Source organism: Petaurus breviceps, unplaced genomic scaffold, assembly GCF_028583685.1.
Source record: "Petaurus breviceps papuanus isolate PSGF00001 unplaced genomic scaffold, PetGlider_PUasm1.0 178, whole genome shotgun sequence".
NCBI lineage: Eukaryota > Metazoa > Chordata > Mammalia > Diprotodontia > Petauridae > Petaurus > Petaurus breviceps.
This window is the reverse complement of record NW_027185777.1, coordinates 34623873-34645778: the sequence shown is the minus strand read 5'-3', so window position 1 is coordinate 34645778 and position 21906 is coordinate 34623873. Positions and strand designations below refer to the sequence as shown.

Below are 21906 nucleotides of genomic sequence, written 5' to 3'. Positions count from 1 at the left end.
CCTGAAAGGGTTCAGTAAAGAACTAAAGGACTACTGACAATCACAATCACAAGAAAAGAGGTTTGGGATCACATTAAGATTATGACTCCTGAACTATGTAAACTCTGAGATGCCCCTCCAGCTCTAAATTCCCAAACCATTATAAAATATATCTATAATACAATGAGTATCGGTTATAAATTAAACAAAAATATCAGTTATAAATCACTTCCTTGCAAATAAATTCTATTTATTCTCTCTACCCCTCCCACCCTCCAACTGTTGACCTATAAAAACCTCAAAACAAACTTTTTAAACACAGCTTTAGTCAATTAATTCTAAAATACATTTGGTAATTACTACGAATTCAATGGGAAGTGACAATTCTGCAAAAATACCACATCCTTACACTTGAGATCAATGCTTTTAAACTTCTAAAATATCCATAAAGTAATATCTGCCTTTTCTACCTTGGACTAATAAGAAATTTCTATTTGATCTGATTGCATATTTCAAATAACAGAAATAAAATTTTTGAGAAGTACTCCATAAAGTTACCAAATTTACTTTGGAATCAATAATTAATATGCTAAATAAGAATTAAACTATAAAATGTCAAGCTATTCACAAAGAAAACTATATTAAAATATGTGAAGAAAAAACAAAACTTTATATAAAACTTGTTAACAAACTGGCACAAAATAAAACCTCAGCACTTTGAAAATTCCTTTTAAAAAAAATTTCCACCCAAAACAGTTAACTTGATGCAAAAAAATTAGGTTCAAATCACTGCTGCTTTTGAGACTTTTCAAAGCATTCTTCCATTTGAACACACACACACACACACACACACACACACACACACACACACACACACACACACATACTCACTCACTCACTCACTCACTCTCTCATTCCTTAGAGTCTTTCTGAATTGTCATATTCCAGGTCTTTAAAACTGTTTTTATGTGTGTGGTAGGTAGATGTTAAAACTCAAAATGTTACTTAAAAAAATTTTTTTTTATCAAACCATGGCCTGGTGCCATTCATACTAAATTAGGGGAAAGACAGGAAGAGTGGTACAAATGACATTTGCAATAATATTAAATATTCTGGATCAACAGCTTTATTCAAACTTGACAGCAATATTGTTATTGCTAAAATAAAGGAGATGGGAATACTGAATATACTTTTTTTTTTTTTGCTGGCATTTAAATACTTATAAGTGCTTCTTTAAAGTTTTTGTTCTTAGAGAAAGCTCACTTCTTGCATTTTCTATGATGGAAGACCCTACTATCAAAATATAATTTTTAACCTCTAAAATAAACTTTCTGTGAATGTTTATGCATAATAAAAGCTACCTGACTCAGAGCTAGGAAAATATGGTCTCATTAATCTGAGAAAGTAACATTACCAACATCACTATCATTTGCACATACTGCCAACAATTTAAAACTAGACAAAAACAATATATCCAGTTTAACTTAAAAACCTCTTATTGGGAGAAGGAGTTAGAATCCATTATTACAGTGAGAAATTTCACAATGATGAAATTCCTTCCACCAGTGAAGGTATCAGGTCATCTGTAATTTGTAGTCGTTGCCTGGGGCACTGAGTCAATTAAAAGGCTTGCCCAGTGTCATGGTCTTATAGGTAGTATTCCTGAGAGGTAGAACTTGAATCCCACAGTCTGAGGTTGCCCCCATCTTTTTTTTTAAAGACAAAATGAAGTAGCTCTTTTGTAAACACAGAATGTAATGATAAATATAAGATAAATATGCAATGTTATATACTTTTTAACAGACCCCGAATCACTTAACTTTATAAAGGATATAAGATACAAAGGTTTAATGTTAAAGAATTAGTTTTCCAGAGAAAATGTGTAGAAATTCAAAATACTGTATCACTTTTAACTAATGATCCCATAAATGACAATGCATAAAAAAACTTTTTAAAATTAAATAAGCTTACTTACTTTGCAAAGAAAATAGGTTTTAAATACATAACAAATGCTTTAAATAAATGTCCCTTAAATGTTTCCCAAAACACCTTACCATAAAAGACTCATCAAATGGGCAGAAAAAAATTTCTCTTCATGAAGTTAATAAGGGTTTATGAATTCTGTAAATTATCACTTACCTTCCTCTTATTTGGAACTAGTTATTTCTACTTTTTCTAACTTCACAAAATTATGAGATATTAAAATCTGCCAGTAACAAAAGAAGCAGTTTTTGACAGTAGCTTAATTTCCAAATTATTAAGTAGTCTTAAGAAATGTTAAAAACTACTACACAGGGGAAATTCAGGAAATTAAACTTCTTACCTAAACTCCATAAACTTATTATACTTACTAGGTGAGAACTGTCTTTTACTTCTTGTACTTGCTGCACCTGCGGTTCAGCCACAACTTTAGTGTCCTGATCAGAAGTCATGAGCTGTCTACTTTATGACTCCTCAGAGAGAACTTTGCTGGTAATCTTCTTGTGCTATGAAGTAACAAAAAATAAAAACAGTGTGAAAAGCTGTACAAAGAATTCTCAATTTTTAAAATGAACCCACTTTGGTAGTACATTGGATATTAATATGCTATATATTAAATATAGTAGATTAATAAAAAAAAATCCTTGATGCTGTCAGTTTTTCATTTTAAGTGCTTTCTTGGTTGTTATTCAGTGTTTGAGTTGTGTCCAACTCTCCATCAACCCATTTGGGGTTTTCTTTGCCATTTCTTTCTCTAACTCATTTTACAGGTGAGGAACTGAGGCAAACAGGTTAAGTGACTTGTCCAGGGTCACACAACTAATAAATGTCTGCAGTCAAGTTTGAACTTGGGAAGTCTTCCTGACTTCAGGCTGGGTACTTTGTCCATTGTGTCACCTCACTGCCTCTTATTCTTCTATGTCTCTTTTAAATGCTCTTAAATTAAAAATCAATATAACTTAAGTTTACTCAGTCTTCAGAAACAATCCATTAATAAACTACTTTTGAGACTAAATATTAAGGAAATATCCTCAAACTCATTAACCATGAATTACGATATTTAAGCATAATTCGTATTATATATACATATATATATACACACAGCATATCACAGCAACCACCACCAACTTGTAGTTACATTTCATAAACAAAAAAAGCATCACTTTAATTCCTATGTTAACAGTAAATTAAAAATGAAAATCAGATAGCTTTAGTGTAATTAAAACATTACATACTTAATATTTTACCTCACTGACCATGACATTTGAAAACATACTTAACTTTTTATAGCAGAATAGCTATACTGGTATGTATGACTATTTAAATTTCTAAAAATTTACCTAAAAGAATACAAAAACTTAACTTTAGTTAAGAATATTGATATATAATTATAGGACAATAAATTTAGAGTTGGAAGGAAACTCAGAAGTCATTTCATTTAATCCTCTCATTTTATAAAAGAGGAAACTGTGAGGCCAAAAGAGGGTAAGTGACTTTCACAAGGTAACATAGGAAGTAAAACAGAACCAGTAATCAAATCCAGTTCCCCCAACATTTGGAGCAAGGCTTTTTCCAGAGGGGCACACTGCTACTCCCATAAATAGTAATTTAATGAGAGAAATTGCAGGGTGAGGAAATGGCAGAGAAAGTTTTAAGTATGGCTTATACAACAAAAAAATTATAGGAGGTGTGCTTACACAAATGTTCCCTCAAATATTTGTCATTCACTACTCACCCCCTTTCCTGGAGATTTCTTAAATAATCACTTTTAAAAATAAATGCTTCTAAACATGCTCAGGCTTGATACAAAATCAAGAATTTCAGAAAACCTATACTATTACTAGATGTCTAGAAAAGAAATGCAGAAACATTCATATTTTATTTCATTGGATATCTAAAGAAAGGACTCAATGACAACAATTCCATAGTAGTGATCCCACATAACAAGTTCTTTAAAAGCTTAGTCACAGTCTAAAGCTATATTCTGATGTTTATGTACAGAGAAAAAATAAGACAAACTTAATTATATGGCCCCATTATGAAAAAGAGAAAAAAAATACAAATATTAGATAGGCAAAAAACTAGAATGTGCAAGCTACTAAATATAAAATAAGAATAACTGGAAATACAATAAAATCGAGGTCACAGAAGCAATAGCGGATAATAAGTAAAAATAGTTATCAAGGACTATAGTCTTAATGAAGCAATAATAGCCAACATCTACATGTCATGTATATATTAAAATATACAAAACTTGCTACACACAACTCTAAAAAGTAAATACTAAAGCCAACATTTCCCCCATTTTATGGGTGAAGAAAATGAGGCTCAAAGAGTTTAGGTGACTTGCCCAAAGTCCTGTATTATTAGTGTTAGATTTTTTTTTAATGGCTATTTGACCCACTTAAAACAGTACCACCTATGCCTGATGTTAATAAAAACAAAACAATTCTAATAATTCAAGGAAATTACATTCCACTGAACGACACACATCCATGCATGCATGACATGGAAAGGTCCCATATGAGGAACCTGAGAAGGTGAATTTGCCAGTATGACAAGAGTTTAGATGAAAGAGTATTGTTTATTACGGCTGAAAAGAAAGTTTAGGGCTTAGCTGCATAGAACTTTTAAAGTTAAACAGAGGAGTTTTATTTATTTCATCCTAAAGGATACAGGAAACTATCAGAGGCACAAATTGGGGAGTCATGATGTCAGAACTATGCTTAGGAAAAATTACTTTGGTTGCTACTGACTGATTCAAGTAGGAAATAGCTAGTTGCAGGAACGCCTACTTAGGAAGTAAGAATATTAAGGTTCATACAGAAGACAAAAACTGATGAAGTAGGGGTGCTAGGAGTGGTTGTAATACTCCAAGACTTTAAAACATATAATGCAAGGTAATTTCCTCAAAATTATCTAGTATTGAGTACAAAATAAAGAAAAAGGTTAGTGGAATAAGATAAATGCAGCAAAGATAAAGCAAATATATAGAATATGTTTGTCAAACTTTAAAAAAAATTGGCAAATTGATTAATAAACAAATGCAATTGGTAAATTTTTATCATTTTGATGGGAAAAGTGTTTTGAACTACATTCTGCCTATTGTATTACCCCAGTGAATTCCACTTTCTGCTGAAATCATACTAGTTAAGTGTCTAAAGGCAGACATAAAAGGTTTTTCTGACACTGATTCTAGGGCATTATATTTTAAGACCCGCATTTGTATATTCCTTGGCTAATTTCTGTATCATTAAAAGATGAGACAAACATAAAAAATGAACTCTAGGAAAAAAAGACTATTTACCTCAATTGTAGAGAAATATAAAGGACTGTTCTTTTCAATTTAACAAAAGGAAGCAGCCAATTGAGGATTAAATGGATGTATTTCACCAAATCAAAACATTTTTACAAACAACAAATTTTAATAATTATTTTTTCTCAATTGCAAATAAATACAGTTTTTAATATTGGTTTTAAAAAATTGGGGCAGGGGGACTTAAGTACCACAGTGGATAGAGCATTGGTCCTGGAGTGAGGAGGTTCTGAATCCAAAGCAGGCCTCAGATACTTGATATTTACTAGCTGTGTGATCTTGAGCAATTCACTTAACCTTAACTGCCTCACCAAAAATAAATTTAAAATTTTGACTTGCCAATTTTCTTCCTCCTTTCCCCCCCCTCCCAAAAGAGTAAGCAATTTCATATAGGTGATGGTATGTGAGATCATGTAAAACATTATTTCCACGCTAATCATGTTGTGAAAAAAGAAAATTAACAAAAGGGGGAAAACATGAAAAGATAAAGATGGTTAAATGCTTCCATCTGTATTCAGATTCTCAGTTCTTTGTGGGGGGATGGCATTTTTGATCTGAGTCCTTTGGAACTTTCTTGTAGTATTATTACTAATAGCTAAGTCATTCACAGTTGATCATCATATAATATTGCTGTTATTATGTACAATGTTCTCCTGTTTTGCTCACTTCACTCAGCATCAGTTCATGTAACTCTTTCCAGGTTTTTCTGAAATCCACCTGCTCATTATTTCTTACAGCACAATGGTATTCCATTACATTTATATACCACAACTTGTTTAGCTGTTCCCCAGTTGATGGACATCCCCTCAATTTCCAATTGTTTGCCACTAAAAAAAAGAGCTGCTATAAATATGTTGTACAAGTAGGTCCTATTTTCCTTTTTGTTTTTTTTTAAATCTCTCTTTGGGATACAGACCTAATAGGGGTATTGCTGGATCAAAAGGTATGCACAGTTTTATAGCCATTAGGGCATAATGGCATAGCCCTTTGAGCATACTTCCAAATTGTTCTCCACAATGGTTAGATCAGTTCATAATTTAAGAGTTGCATTTGTGTCCCAATTTTCCCACATTCCTTTAAACATTTATCATCCTCTTTTCTGTCATATTAGCCAATCTGATAGGTGTGACATGGTACTGAAGAGTTGTTTTAATTTATATTTCTCTAATCAATAGGGATATAGAGCATTTTTCATGACTACAGATAGCTTTGATTTCTTCTTTGAAGAAATATTCATATCCTTTGACCACTTATCAATTAGGGAATGGTTCCTATTCTTATAAATTTGGCTCAGCCTCTATATATATTTGAGAAGTGATTTCCTTATCTGAGACACTTACTGTAAAAATTGCTTCCCAGCTTTCTGCTTTCCTTCTAATCTTACCTGCATTAGTTTTGTTTGTGCAAAACCTTTTTAATTTAATATAATCAAAATTATCCATTTTACATCTCATGATGCTCTCTCTCTCTTATCTGGTCATAATTTCTTCCCTTCTCCATGGATCTGACAGGTAAAAAGTATACTTTGCTTTCCTAATTTGATTATGATGTACCCATTTTGATGTTATCTTGTTCTATGGTATAAGATGAACAACCAATATAATTAAAGAGTGGTAACAATTTGGGAAGAGTGTATTTAATGCAAATAAATAAAAACCTGACATCTAAAATATACAAATAAGGAAATGCCAAATTGCAATGGTAAATCCCAATAAATATTTAAGGAGTATTAAAAGATGTTTTTCAGAAGTGGAAGTTCAAATGATCAGTAATCATCTGAAAAAAAGAATCTTGGCTTCACTCAAAGGGGTGTAATTTTTAAAAAAAAGAAAAATACTATCATTTAGTGATCAAAGTATTGTAAAGAAGTATTTACTCTTACTGCTGATAGAAGTAAAATAACTGTAGAGTCTTTTCAGGAAAGCAGTCTAGCAGTATACAATAAAAGACGACAAAAAATGTTTATATACTCTCTGACCCAATAATTTCATTTGAAACTATATGTTGAAAAGTATAATTGCAAAAAACCTGAAATCAATCTAAATACCCACACAGCAATGTTTAATGTGGTACAGTAATCTAATGGAATATTATGCTATTAATACTGATAAGCATTAAGATTGCAAAGACATATAAGCACCTTTATAAAATAAGGCAAAATGAAAAAAAAAAGAGAACAAGAAGAATGGAGTACTTATTGGTATCATGAGGAAATAAATGGCAATATTCTTGTGGGCATTTAGAGGGAGAGACTAAAATAGTGTTATCTTTTTTGCACTGAAAATAATGTAAATATTCACTGAGTTTAGTTGTTTATATTGCCAATTATTCATCTACTATAAAACAAAAAATTTTCTATAACTTTTCATTACTCATATCCAGCGAGCAGTTTTACAGCTGAACTCTAAGAACTCTTCATTCATTTCTGCCACATCAATAAAAATAGCTTCACAGGATTAAAAAGAGAAAAAGCATCCAAATTAATGGATCCACTAACCCAAGTAAAGTATTTTCTGGCACAGAAACTTGAAAATCTAAAAAATACTTCAAAGTGTAAAATTCTCTCCACAGCTCCTGAACCCTTCTCTTTCCTTACTAGATTATCTGAATAAAGTGATGCTTTCCCTTTCCCTAACTTCTCTGGACATGGAAATAATAACTATTTTATTTATTTTTGTAGGTTCTACAGATAAGAAAAGAAAATCCAAGTTAAATAACTTGCCAAGATTAGTTTAGGCAAAGGATGAATTATATTATTACAAAAAGTATCCTTCAAGCTCCTGCTTTTTATATTCACCTAGAAAAACAACACAAGGATGTCTTACTTCAAATGATCCAAGACATCTAGCCAGGGATAGCTCTCCAAGTCATGCTCATCAAGTACCAAATCCACCCTACTGTGATTAAGGACACACCTAAGTACACTGATGAAATGCAAGAAAATATTTAAGGTATTTTAAATTATTAAAAGTTCTGAAAAATAAGATGTACCATTGCTAAGTAGAGGGGTGGCTTTTAAGCCAAGAAGACCTGGGTTCAAGTCCCTTCCATGGCAAATAATGTCTATGTAAGAGAATGAGTTGCACTGTACTGGTAAAAGATGTTTCTTCATCCTGGAGTTTCTCATAGCAATGAAATCATACTGCTACTGTACATCCCTGTCTCTAAGACTATCAATAAGTTCAAGGAGTTCCTCATTGGCAAATTTCATTTTAGAAGACATTTTTATAGTTATGGAACTGTGTAACTGTGATACAAAAAAGTAGTATTTCCAAAAATTTCTTTTTTTTCTATTTTATTTTTTTTAAATTTTTTAATTAATTTGTTTGTTTCCTTTTAGTTTACAGGATTCAATTCCACAATTCCTTAAGTTTCACATTTTGTCCCCCCCACGGTGGCATACAGTCAAGTACAGGATCTGCAAATACTTTCACATTACACATTAGTCAGGTTATAAAGACGGATTGTATCAGATGGAATGAAAAATGGTAAAGAGGACATAAAACCAAACAAGAGAAAGAAAAAGATCAGGTATTTTGCTTCCACCTGGATATAAACTCAGTTCTTTCTAGTTCTTTCTCTGGATGCACACATTTCTCTCCATCATGAGTCTTTTGGGATTGACATATCACTGCATTGCTAAGAGTCCAGTCTATCAAAGTTGGTCATCACACATAAGTTGTGTCTGTAATTGTGTACAAATTTCAAAAATTTCTTGTGTTGTAACATTCTCAACAGCAAAACAAGCCACAATAGTTTAAAAAAGTAGATTGTCCTGATAAAAAAAACAAATATGAATAACTACAACAAAGATAATCCTTAGGTCTGGCCTGATAAGGACATATTCACAAAAACTTTTTTTACAATAAAACTCATTTAGTGATCAGCCTAGGCATCTGTTTTTAGTCGTCTACTTTGGAGGTAGCTGACAGCTTGGTGGATAGAGTGCTCAGTCTGGATAATCATTAGGTCTGGGCGGATAAAGACATTTTCACAAAAAATTTTTTTTACAATAAAACTCACTTAGTGATCAGCCTAGGCATCTGTTTTTAGAAGTCTGCTTTGGAGGTAGTTGATGGCATGGTTGGATAGAGTGCTCAGTTTGGATTCAAGAAGCCAGTTTTGTGACCCCAGCTGAGCAAGTCACTTAACTTCTGTTTGCTTCAGTTTCCTCAACTATAAAAGAGCATAAGCACAAGGAAGCAGTGAGGATCAAATGAAATAATATTTGTAAAAGAGCACAGTAGGTACTATACAAAAATTTATTCTCTCCTCTAATTTCTTAAAAATAGTTCAAAGCCCATAAAAAGCAGAAAGCGAGCATTTCCAAAATAAGAAATTACTTGGTTAAACAATGCAAAAATATACCAGAAAATGAAAAAATAAAATTTGGCATTTTTAAAAATTTCACAAATTGTGCATTATTTGCAGGTGAATATTTGTTTAATTTTTTTAAATTTTTAATTTAAAAATTAAAAAATTTTTAAATTTTTAATTTAAAAATTAAAAAATTTTTAAATTTTTAAAACAAAATAGGTAACAAAATGAAATTGTTGATGGCTGGCCAAACATCTCAATATAAGTTTATACTGGGAGAAAACATAAAATCACGAAATACAAATGTCAGAGAAGTCCATCTCAACCTAGCAGAATTTTCAATTTTTAAAGAATGAGGGTGACAAAATCTAAGTACTGATACAAGGCAAGTATTGTAATGACAGCTCAGAAAATAAAACTTATTAAACAATGTTTCATATGATAAAAGTTTTATGTTCAAAAAAATGTGGTTGGGTTTTTCCCCATAGCTTATCTAAAAACATAAGAAATCTAAGCTCTCCAAAAAGGAAAAAAAACCCAGTGCTCTCATAAGGACTAATCATACAGTTTAAAAAAACAAGAATTTCCTCTGTTTTATTACAAAGCTGATTGTTTTGACCAACTTCTTACCCACTGTCAAAACTAAGAAGCTAGGTAGCTCCAACATGTTGGATTTTAAATATGTTTACAGGAAAAAATTAAAATGTTAAAAAGTACTCAATAAATTTGCAATTGTCTGAATTGTTTTAAAATGAATTTACTACATTGTAACAAACCTCAGCATGTCATACATTTTAATGCTCCTAACCAAATAACTTTAGAGCAGATGATTAAAATATTAAGGTATTGGTTCTACTCAACATTTCTGGAAAGTCTGTATCTATGAAACATAAATGTAGCTATCAAAAAAATTGAACATATTAACAGAAGGGGAAATGAGTGAGGAAGAATAAAGAAAAGAACAAAGCATGAAATGGGAAAGCAACTTAACTGGCATGTACAATAAATAGCATGTGTTTTTCTTGCAGTTATTTATTTATTTATCTGTGTGTTTATTTTGCTTTGGGGAAACAAAAGGAGGGCAAGGGAAGATTCAAATGAGGATTCAAAACAGTAAGGCACCAAGACAGAAAGGGTAATTTGTATGAAGATAAACTTTTTCTTGCCATGTGGGGAGTGGGACTTGGGAGAAATGAGATAAAATTCCTAACTCCCCTCAAAGCATTTTATGTAAAAGATATTAATAAAATTTCTGAAAAGTCTTGACTCATATCCCACTTTTTATGTTATTAAAGTAAAAAAAGTCTTTATAATTTTGTTTGCCTATCTTTCTTTCTCATCTCAATTTAGTCATTTTCACTTTATATACAATTTATACTCATTATTTTGCATCTCCCTTAAAGGATAATAGTCCCCAAATCTTTTTCTTCCAAAAGTAAATAAGGAAACAGCCAATATTGTCCATGCATGTCGTCTGTGCCTCACACACCTTGATGTTAACAGTAATTTCCTGCTTATGTATATATCTGCACCAAGTTATGACAACGTTGTACTACTATATTCTATATATGAAAATGACACAATTAATGACCCCCTAACAAGTAGATGTGTTTTGAGTTTTTCATCACTCTAGAAGTAGGGATGGGTTTGTAGTAACCATTCATACAATTAAAGGAGCACTGGATTTAGTGTCTGATTGCTTAAGATCAAAAAGTCTTAACTTTTTCTTCTGGTCACACATCTCTTTGCTGACAGTGTTTACACTGCTTCTGTGTAATTCTTCACAGGCAATTGTACATTATTCCTTCTCATTTTCACTCTTCTAATTTAGTACTAATTTTGATCTTTGCTTTCACAAGTCAATGAGAGATCTAACTTTATCTAAATGAACAAGTAATATCACACATGTCAGTATCCAATCCTTTCCTGTTGCTGAATTATAATCGGTTTTATTTTGCTGCCATTGTTATTATTTGGTACCTGCCATGTTGAGTATCTGACTCTCCCACCTCCCCTTCAAAAAGAAAAAATATTCATTTTGAGGGTTCATGTAGTTTACAAGCTTTTGGTCTCTTGGTTTTTTTGTTTTAACTTTCAAATATATTTTCCAACATATTTCACCATCTTTCCCATCCTCATTTTTGCTTTGAGCACATATTGATCTTATCTGGAGGATCTTAATGTATTCTTCCTACAATTTCTCTAATTTTTTCCTCTCTGCAATAGATATTGAAAGATATCATACAACAATTTTCAGGGTGGTCTTTTGACAAATGCTTATTATAGTACACTTCAATACAAGATGATCAAATGTCCCATGAAATTATATTTCTTGCTGTCTTTGAAAGCACATTAAAACCAAATCCAAAAGCTCCTTTGTGTTTATTTCCAGGACAACTGTAAGCCATCTTTTGCTATAATTCCTACTTCCTTTTTTTACTTCTAATTTGCTTTATAAAGAAAGAGCTGATTAAAATCCTTCAGAGTTCCTCAAATAATATGCCTAGTCACTGATCCCACAACAAGGATATCACTAAAAGTGCTAACAACTAAAAAGTGTTTCTCAATGGTCCTCACACCTTTCTACACTTTTTCTCACCATTCTTTTGTGATCCAAGAAGGGCCTCACAAAGAACTCCTCTCATCTTTGCTTCTGTGGACTTTGCCATCATATCCCAAAGAGGTCGATTTCCCCAGCCTACCCTCCTGGGCCGGCCCCCTTTTGTGTGCTGTACCTACTCCCACTAGAATATAAACTTTCAGGAGCTTGTATTTGTATCCCTAGGACTTAGTACAGTTCCTGGCATATAATAAGCACTACTAAAAACTTATTGACTATATGACAGAACTGAGAAAGCCTTTTATAACTTGGTATAGTCAAATCTTCACCAAATGGACAACCTAGAGAAAAGCCTATTGCTGAGATCATATTCAGTCTTGCCAGGACTGTAAAACTTCACCAGAACTTATGCATCATGAGCCTGGTCTTTGATAACTCATGGTCACCTACAAGCCAATCAGATGAGGCTGAAGAGTTGGCCTGTGTGACTTGAACATTTATTAAATACTTAATAAATGTTTGTTGAAATGGAAATCATTCAATAAGTAGCACATTAGGTAACATTATATGATACTAAAATTAAGTATTCTATCAATCCACTTTCAGCATCAAATTATTTTTCTTTCAATATAAAAATCATCTTAATAAAAAGGTAAACAAAAAAATCTTTTGGCAGGATTGGTATAATATGGAAACAAAGTAACTTTTCTTAAAAAAAACATGTCAATAATAATCAACTATAAGTTATTTAGTGTTTTTGTGAACTTGAAATCCGCTTCTAGGTGTCCAAAGAGGGTAAGAATTTAAGATAATGCCATATTAGAGAAAGTATTTTACCCTTACTTTTTTAATTTCCTGACTTCCATAAGAGGAGATCTGCTTCATATCTAAAGTTCCTATTTGATGGCTATGGTAAACAATAAGCATTTTTTAAATGTTTGTTGATTTTATTGAATTGCCTGCTTGCCAAGTTAGCATTTCCTTGATTTACCATCAACACCTCATTGAAACACACACACACACACCTACCAAAAAAAACACATCCTTTTTTTTTAATTACCATCTTCATACTTGATATGAATATCATTTTCTGAACATCACTTTATCAGCCTCATCTGGCTATTTACAAAACAACAGTATAAATACAATGAAAAAAAAGAGAGAAGAATTATCAAGACTGAAAGATATTTATATCGATGTCTTTTCAGAACTCAAAGAAAAGCCTTTACTGTTGTGTACTACTTACACTGAGGTCTTGTAGAGACTCAACTAAAAGAGGTAAGGGAATAAGCATTTACATAATACCTATTATGTGCAAGGTACTATGCCAAGTGTTTTATATAAATATTATTTCATTCAATCCTTACAATCACCCCATGATGTAGGTACTATTATTATCCCTATTTTACAGCTGAGGAACACTGAGTCTGAGTGACTTGCCTTGGGTCACATAGCTAAGAAGTGTCTGAGGCCAAATTTGAACTCAGGTTTTCCTGAGTTGCACTGTTCCACTGTTCTGTCCACTGCACCATCTACTACCTCAAGAAAGAAATCCTGTTACATTAGTAAAGCTAATACAAACAAGCTACTTCTGTCAAGGAATACCTGTATTCTATTGTATAGATGTCAAAATACAAATTCAACAATAACTCAACTGATGATTGTGCATAAGTACTGTCACCTTAATATACAATGGACATTACGTTAACTGTACTTTGCATAAATGACTAACATAAAATGAACCTATTCTTTGTATAATTTATTCTCATATTCATCTTTCACCCTTACCACAGGTGCTTAATTTTCCTGGTACGAGAAGGGGAAAGCCTAAACAAAGAATAAAGTTTAGGGGAAAGCAGGAAGGGTCTATTTTAAGTGGCCAGAGGCATTACCTGACTGAACTGTATTCCCAAGAAAACGGGAATTGTTTAAGCTATAGTCCTGATTCTATTACCCTGAAAAAAATCCATTGCCACTTCTATCTTCTCACAACATATGTGTATAGTCATATGCTTAATCAAACATTTATTAGGTATCTACTACATGGAACAAATTGCTAGGGTCAATTCATGGCATGCAAACTCTTGCCTCTGTGTCCTTATGCATTCTCCCTCTTTTCACCGAAGCATTTTCAAAATTAGTAGCTCCAATCAAAAGGTTCAACTTATTTGCCACATTCCCTATCAGTGGTCCTTCTCTAAGACATTACTTTGATTACACTTTATATTTATTTAAATGTGTACATGTGGTTTCTTCCATGTTGCCAGGCCTTCAGTAAGACATAGGCTCACTGTAGGCAGAGACTGCCTTCATATTTGGGGGGAGGCGGGGGGGTATCTCAAGCACCTTTAAGCTTCTAGGACATAGTAAGTGCCAAATAAAAGTTTGTCATGTTTAACAATCCATTTTATTTCTTAGGAAATGACATAAATGCTTAGATACTATCTAGCTTGGGCAGTTACACGTGTAGCTAAGAAAATAACATGGGGGGGGAGGAACTAAAGATAGCTTTAAGATATATCAAAGTTTTAAAATATCATGGAATAAGGATTTTCTCTAATACCAGAAATTATAATGTTTCTGACTGTTAAGTTAAAGCATAGTGCTAACAAGGCCACTAACAAATCCCCACTAAAGCTAGGGGGCTTTACCTATTTTGTTTTATGATCACAAGTTAAATACATCTTTAACCTCCTTCAGCTAGCTATCTTGAAAACACATACTATATTCCTTTAGTAAACAGCAGTGATAAAAAATCCAGGTAAAGTAATACAAATTCATAACTATTTGGAAAAATAAGGTGAAACTAATGCTTTGTTGATGATGGGTTACACGTATCACCATATATTATTATCTAGCACACTTATTTTATATTTATTTTAATTAAGACTATTTAAATAAGCATGATATATATAACAGATCCAATCTTAAAGAAATTCCTTTTTAGGGGCGGCCAGGTAGCACAGCGAGTAAGAGTACCGACTCCTGTGTCGGGATAACCTGGGGATCAAATCCGGACTCAAACACTTAGCACCTACCCAGAGACACCTGGCCAGGTAACCTTGAGCAAGTTACTTAACCCCAATTGCTTTAAAAAAAAAAAAAAAAAGAAATTCCTTTTTAACACTATTGCATTTAGAAAAGTTAAAACAAAACTATTCAATTCCTACTGGATGAGTCTGGTTGTTTAGAATACACTTTTAAGCAGAAGTCCTATTAGGTTCTTTGTTTTCAGATGATAAGCAATGTCTGCGAGGACATTATTATTGTACATTTACTTCTGCTGCTAAGGGGGAAAAAAGCCATCAATTGTAGTATATTTACAATCTTACATTAGTCTATCTAATCTGTTTCTAGAAGCATAAACTCTCAAGAGTAAGAGAAACAAAGGTCTACTGGAAGGTTGGAGTAATTTTAGTAAGGTAGAGTCTAGAGGTAAAACCAAAACTTTAGTGGAAAAAACAACACATCTTACCTAAATTTTGAGGGCGAAATCTGAGTACAGTCTGCATAAATCATTACTGAACTACACTATAGCTTGCAAACATGAAAGCCACATTATTAGTTATGAAACTTATCTTTTAAAAACATATCAAATTCATGCTTTTCCACTATTTGGAATAATTGTTTTTTCTTACAGCAAAGTAAAATTTTATTGCATTCAAATGCCACAATTTGTGTAGCCATTTCCCAATAGATGGGCATACTTTATTTAATGTTCTTTGCTACCACTAAAAATAGCTCATTTAAACATATTTATTTTTGGTGTATATGGAAATTTCCCTTTTTTTTTTTTAAATCAATTATCTCTTTGGGGTATAAGCTAGTAGTAGAATTTGTAGTTCAAGGGGTATGGATATTTTGGTCATTTTATTGCATTACGCCAAACCTCATTCCAATATGTTTATACTAATTCATTACTCTACCCACAATACACTAGGTGTGCCTATTTTCCCTAATGTGCATCTTCTCAATCACTATTGTCATCCTTTGTCATATATGACAATTTATTGAGTATGAGAGGAAAACTCAGTTGGTTTGACTGGATGGAGGATGGGGAGAGAAGGTAAGGAAGAGGGGGAGTAGTAGTAGCAGCAGCAGTAGTAGTACAGGTACAGGGAAAGGGGTAAGAGGAAGAGGGGGAAAGAGGGGGAGGGAGAGAGAGACAGAGAGAGAGAGAGCGAGAGAGAGAGCGAGAGAGAGAGAGACAGAGACAGAGACAGAGAGAGACAGAGACAGAGAGAGACAGAGAGACAGATACATACATACTATCTGGAATCACAAACCTTTATCTGAGAAATGTGACACACAGAAATTTGAACCCACTTGACTTCATACCCTAAAGGAATCATTTTTTGGAGTTTTTAAATTTCATATAATCAAAACCAACAGTTTTATCTTTTTACAATTACCTCTAACTTTTACTCAAAATACTTATACCCATATTTTTCAAATGTATATGATGTTTGTCTTCTATTTTTTAAATGACATCTTTAATATTCAGGTCATATACCCATTTAGAAATATATTATATTGGGGCGGCCAGGTGACGCATTGAGTAAGAGCATCGGCCCTGGCGTCAGGAGACCCAGAATCGGTTCCGGCCTCAGATACTTGGCACCCATACAAAATAACTGGCCGTGTAACCTTGAGCAAGTTACTTAACCCCAATTGCTTTAAAAAAAAAAGTATTATAAAATATGGTATAAGATATTAAGTCTAAGCTGAATTTTTTCCAGTATGTATTCTAGTTTCCCCAGCAGTTTATGACAAAATAAAAAATTATTTACTATGTAACATGTTTTGGGGTTTATTAAACACTGAACCGAATCCCATTAATTTTGATTTTCCCTTGTCTAGTCTATTCCATAGAACCACTTATTGATTTTTAAACTGAACCCTGCCAAAGGGCTTTGATGATTGTGCTATAGTTTGAGGTTTGTAAATACTATTTCTTGTTCATTCCTACCTTTTAAAAATTCCCTTGCTCTTCTAAATCTTTTGCTCCTCCATATGAGGTTTTATTGTTGGTGGTTTTTTTTTTAATCTTGTAGTTACAAAAGTCTGATACAGCATTAGAATTGTAAATTAACTTGGCAATATTGTAAATTTTAATATATAAGCATGGCCCAACTATGAGCACTGAATATTGCTCTGGCTAATTTGTAAATTGTTCTTTGAAATACATTTTGTAATTCAATCTATGTAAGTATTTCACATGTTTTGGTATACTGATCTCAAATTTTGTGTACATTTTGGAATTATTTTTAATAGGTTTTCTCTATTGTTGCTGCATGGATTTTATTATTATACAGAAATGCTACTGATTTTGGAGAATTTTTTTTTGTAGCCTGCAACTTTGCTGAAGCCACCAGATGTCAATTAGAATCTTTGCCTATTTGTTAGGCTTTTCTAAGAAAATCATCATATCATAATAATGACAGTTTTAACTCCTGTTTTCACCTTTAATTTCATTCTCCTGCCTTACTGCTATTGCTAGCATTTATTTATATGGACATCCTTAACAAGGATGATCAATTTTCAAGAAAGAACCATCATCCCTTTAAATTCTTCAAGAATTATTCATATTTGTTGAAAAAGAAAATGTATAGGTATTATACATGAACATTCCTAACCGTGGGATATACCACTATCTTTTTGAAAAGGGAGGAATAATAAATGGGTTAATAATGTGTTAAGACAGTTCTAAGACTGTTGGGGTGAGGGAATAGGATTAACTAAATTACCAAACTTTTTCCTTGAATACTTGCAGAAAAAATCTAAGAACAGGAAAGTCATAAAATCTGGGAAAATTTCCACTAAAATTATCTTACCTACATTTCTCTACTGAATCTTGGTCTGATATTAACTCGAATAAATAATTTTATTGTCAAACATTAAACCTTCATAATCTCTTTTTCTCTAGCCCTCAATATGGCATGGGAATCCAAGACCTTAGTGAGGACCTGACTCATCTAAACAGCTTTAATAAAATACAATTCATGCCTCTGGCTCAGTTATTTTGGGATTTGTTGTTCAGTTGTGTATAACTCTGTGACCACTAATGGGGTTTTCTTGGAATTCTTCACCATTGCCTTCTCCAGGCTCATTTCACAGATGAGGAACTGAGGCCAACAGTGTTAATGGACTTGCCCAGGGTCACACAACCAGTGTCTAAGGCCAGATTTGAACTCAGGAAGATGAATCTTCCTGGTTCCCAGCACAGTTCTCTATCCACTGTGCCACCTATGCCTATCATTCTAGGATACCACACCTCTAATCCACCAGTTGACACTTAACAGACCATAGGGCCCCTTTACCCCCAACTACCACTATTGTCCACCTTCCCCCTTCTCAACCACCAACGTCAAGTGAAGAAGTCACTCTTACTTTAATGCTCCAAAACTACTAATGGGGAGTGGGGGGAAGGTAGGTTCTATTGTCATTTACCCTTATAATCACATTTTTGAGACAAGAAGAGTCATTAAAAGCATGTTTTTTTATGTATAGTCCAAAGCTTATTTTTATGTATAAAAGACATTTTTGGCAGTCTACTGAAGCCTACAGACCCAGTCCTACACCTCAGAGTATTTATGAATGCATAAAAATACCTGTATTACAAAAGAAACTAATGATATTACAACGCAATTTTCAAATTTTTTAAAAATAAAAACAAGCTCATGGACTACAGGTTAAGAATCTCTGATCTAGTTTAATCTTTTCATTACATAATTAAGGAAACTGAGGTCCAGAATAATTAATAAAAGCTAATAATCATTGCTATTATTTATATAGAACTTAATGGTTTGAAAAAGCTTTACAAATACCTCATTTGATCCTAAAAATATTAGCAGATGCTAATTGATATCCTTATTTTACAGATACTGAGGCACAGAGATGCTAAGCAACTTGCCCAGTCATACAGCTATTATTTGCATCATACAAAATTCAAACTCAGGTCTCTCTGATCCAAGGACTCTTAAGTCCTGGGCTCTCTACAGAGCCACCTAGCTGTCCCTAGAGAGATTCAATTGAGTACTCTTTCTACCACACCAAGCAGTTGTTCTCAATTCAATGGCAGTTGGTTCTGCTTTAATTTTAAGATGACCAAGCTATACAAAATTGTGCAATAAAAGTTACAGTTTATGGGGGAAATGGAGTTAGAGACACAACATAAAAAAAGTAACACCATTTTCTATGTTTTAAATGGTTAAAAAATACATAAATGCAATGAACAGTGGCAGTGTCTAAGCCTAGAGCTGCTGCTTGCACCCTCATTCTCAAATGGCTTACACTGACAAAGTATCAGTGGGAAAGAACAATAGGCCCACCAAAACTCCAGGGCCAGTGGTCCATGCTGGAAGGGGAAGGGGCAGAGCAGCCTTCCTCTGCTCATAGCTCCTACTGAAGCAAAAAACATACAATAAATATGGCATTTTACCTTGAAAAAGACAAAGTTTGCTCATGGAAGTAAGCATCAGAGGGATTACAGCCTGTGAGCTACTGTGAAATGGTGCAATTTTGTGTTCTGCTGTTTCTTGCAGATGGAATATCTTGCACAAGCAAACATTAATCAATCCTACTGGAATAAATTCAAATAAATTTCTAAACAAGTGCTGTAGTAAAACTGACATTATAAATGAGAAAGTATAATGATTCCAGGACCTTCTCTAAAAACATTTTTTTAAGAACAATTCATTTTCTTGTCATGTGCTTTTTTTCTTTTTGGTCTTCAAGTTAAGTATGGAAAGGGGAACTGTAGTGATTATAGGAGTATAGCCCACCCTGGTTCTCTAGCAATTAGCAGGGAATTTCCCCATTTCAGCTTTGTAGCCAGTCACCCTATTTGAGTGTTAAATGAAATCAACAATTTTGAGCTTTGGAATCCTGGGCTACATGAATCTTTCATTAACATTCCTGAGCAATGTTAAATTAACAAAGAAGTAGAAAGAGGTGAAAAATGTTAAATGACTCAAAAAATGTGCTTTTTTTCCTCCCCCCTTAAAAGATTTGACCTATCAATCCAGGTTCTAAAAAAAAAATTGTGAATGCCAGAGCTGTGTGAGTTCAAAAGTCAGTTAGAAAGGGGTGGCCAGGTGGCACAGTGAGTAAGAGCACCGGCCCCAGAGTCAGGAGACCTGGGATTGAATCCAGGCTCAGATACTTAGCACCCACCCAGAAACACCTTGAGCAAGTTACTTAACCCCAATTGCTTTAAAAAAAAAAAAGTCAGTTAAAACAGTTAAAAAAGACTTATAATCTTGTTTATAAATGTCTTTTTTAAACTTCCAACTTTTATCTGTTTTGAGGAAATTTCTCAAAACAATGAATGTTACCACATTTAGTTACCTTAAAAAAAAATTCTCAGAGCTTCTGCTTAACAACTATAAAGGCAAGGAGAAGTGTAGTCCGGGCTTTTTTTGTTTTTGTTTTTTTTGGGGGGGTGCCCCTCTAACACAATTAAGCTATTAAAAATAAATATTTAATTTTATTCCCAAGAATCTCCTAATTCCCTGTCATTAACATCCTACCTGTCAAAAAAAAATTTTCCATCACCGCCACTGTACCCATCCTCCTCTGTTCCTTGACTCAATACTTCCTTTGTATTTCTTATATATTTCATATCCCATTTTGCATTATGGCTATTTATGCATGTGTCACATCTCTCTACTAGGAAGTGTGATCACAGAAAGAATCATCTCATTTAATTTTTTGTATCTCCCTGATTTATTAGTGCTCAGCATATAGTAGATAACTGCAAAAATGTTTCGATTTTAATTTGATGCAGCTGGGTTACTTGATATTTTGGATCCCATTTCTAAATAAGTAACCTAAATTTTACGTATTTATGTGAAAGAAACAAAGTCTTAAAACAGCAGTTGGTGTGATAAGGAGCAAAAACGATTCAGTTTGCAGTAGAGAGCAGGCTGATTACATCAAATTCCAGAACATGGGATAGTTTCCCATTTGAGATGTGTAATTACTCCAAGGAGTTACAACTATCCATTCACACAGCAAAGACCTAAAGGATGGATGTCTACTGTACAAATTCAACATTTATTTCAAGAGACATCTTATACATTTCTTCCATCAGTATGTATAACCAGGATGGACAGTTAAGATGGACAGGTAAGGGGAAGCCAGGTGGCGCAGTGAGTAAGAGCGCTGGCCCCAGTGTCGGGAGACCTGGAATAGGTTCCGGCCTCCAATAATCAGCACCCACACAAAAATAATAATAACTGGTCGTGTAACCTTGAGCAAGTTACTTAACCCTGATTGCTTTAAAAAAAAAAAAAAGATGGACAAATAACCACAGCTGCAGAGATGAAAAGAAAACCAAGTAGATTGCTTTTAAGAAATTATTAACTCAGGGGCGGCCAGGTGGCTCAGCAAGTAAGAGCACCGGCTCCAGTGTCGGGATGACCTGGGGATCAAATCCGGGCTCAGGTACTTAGCACCACATCCAGAAATAACTGGCCGTGTCACTTTGAGCAAGTTACTTAACCCTGATTGCTTTAAAAAAAAAAAAAAGAAAACCACATACTTTGGGGCGGCCAGGTAGCACAGCAAGTAAGAGCACTGGCTCCAGTGTTGAGAAGACCTGGAGATCGAATCCCGGGCTCAGACACTTAGCACCCACCCAGAAACACCTGGTCATGTAACTTAACCCCAATTGCTTAGGGGCGGCCAGGTGGCTCAGCGAGTAAGAGTACCGGCTCCAGTGTTGGGACAACCTAGAGATCGAATCCCGGGC

The 21906-nt window shown here is 33.5% G+C and overlaps 1 protein-coding gene across 6 annotated transcripts in view; it reads right to left on the bottom strand.

Annotated features, from left to right (window-relative positions):
• The window catches only part of LARP4B (La ribonucleoprotein 4B), a 141032-nt gene that overhangs the window by 90268 nt on the left and 28858 nt on the right, over positions 1-21906 (bottom strand). For 3 of the 6 annotated variants that reach the window (XM_069086547.1, XM_069086549.1, XM_069086551.1), the window contains 2 exons: positions 9299-9451; positions 2331-2465 (listed from right to left, as the gene is read on the bottom strand). In XM_069086547.1, the coding sequence (XP_068942648.1) occupies positions 2331-2411 (81 nt within the window). In that variant the 5' untranslated portion in view covers positions 2412-2465; positions 9299-9451. The remainder of the gene's footprint in view (positions 1-2330; positions 2466-9298; positions 9452-21906) is intronic. The other 3 variants (XM_069086550.1, XM_069086548.1, XM_069086546.1) reach the window with 1 other exon arrangement.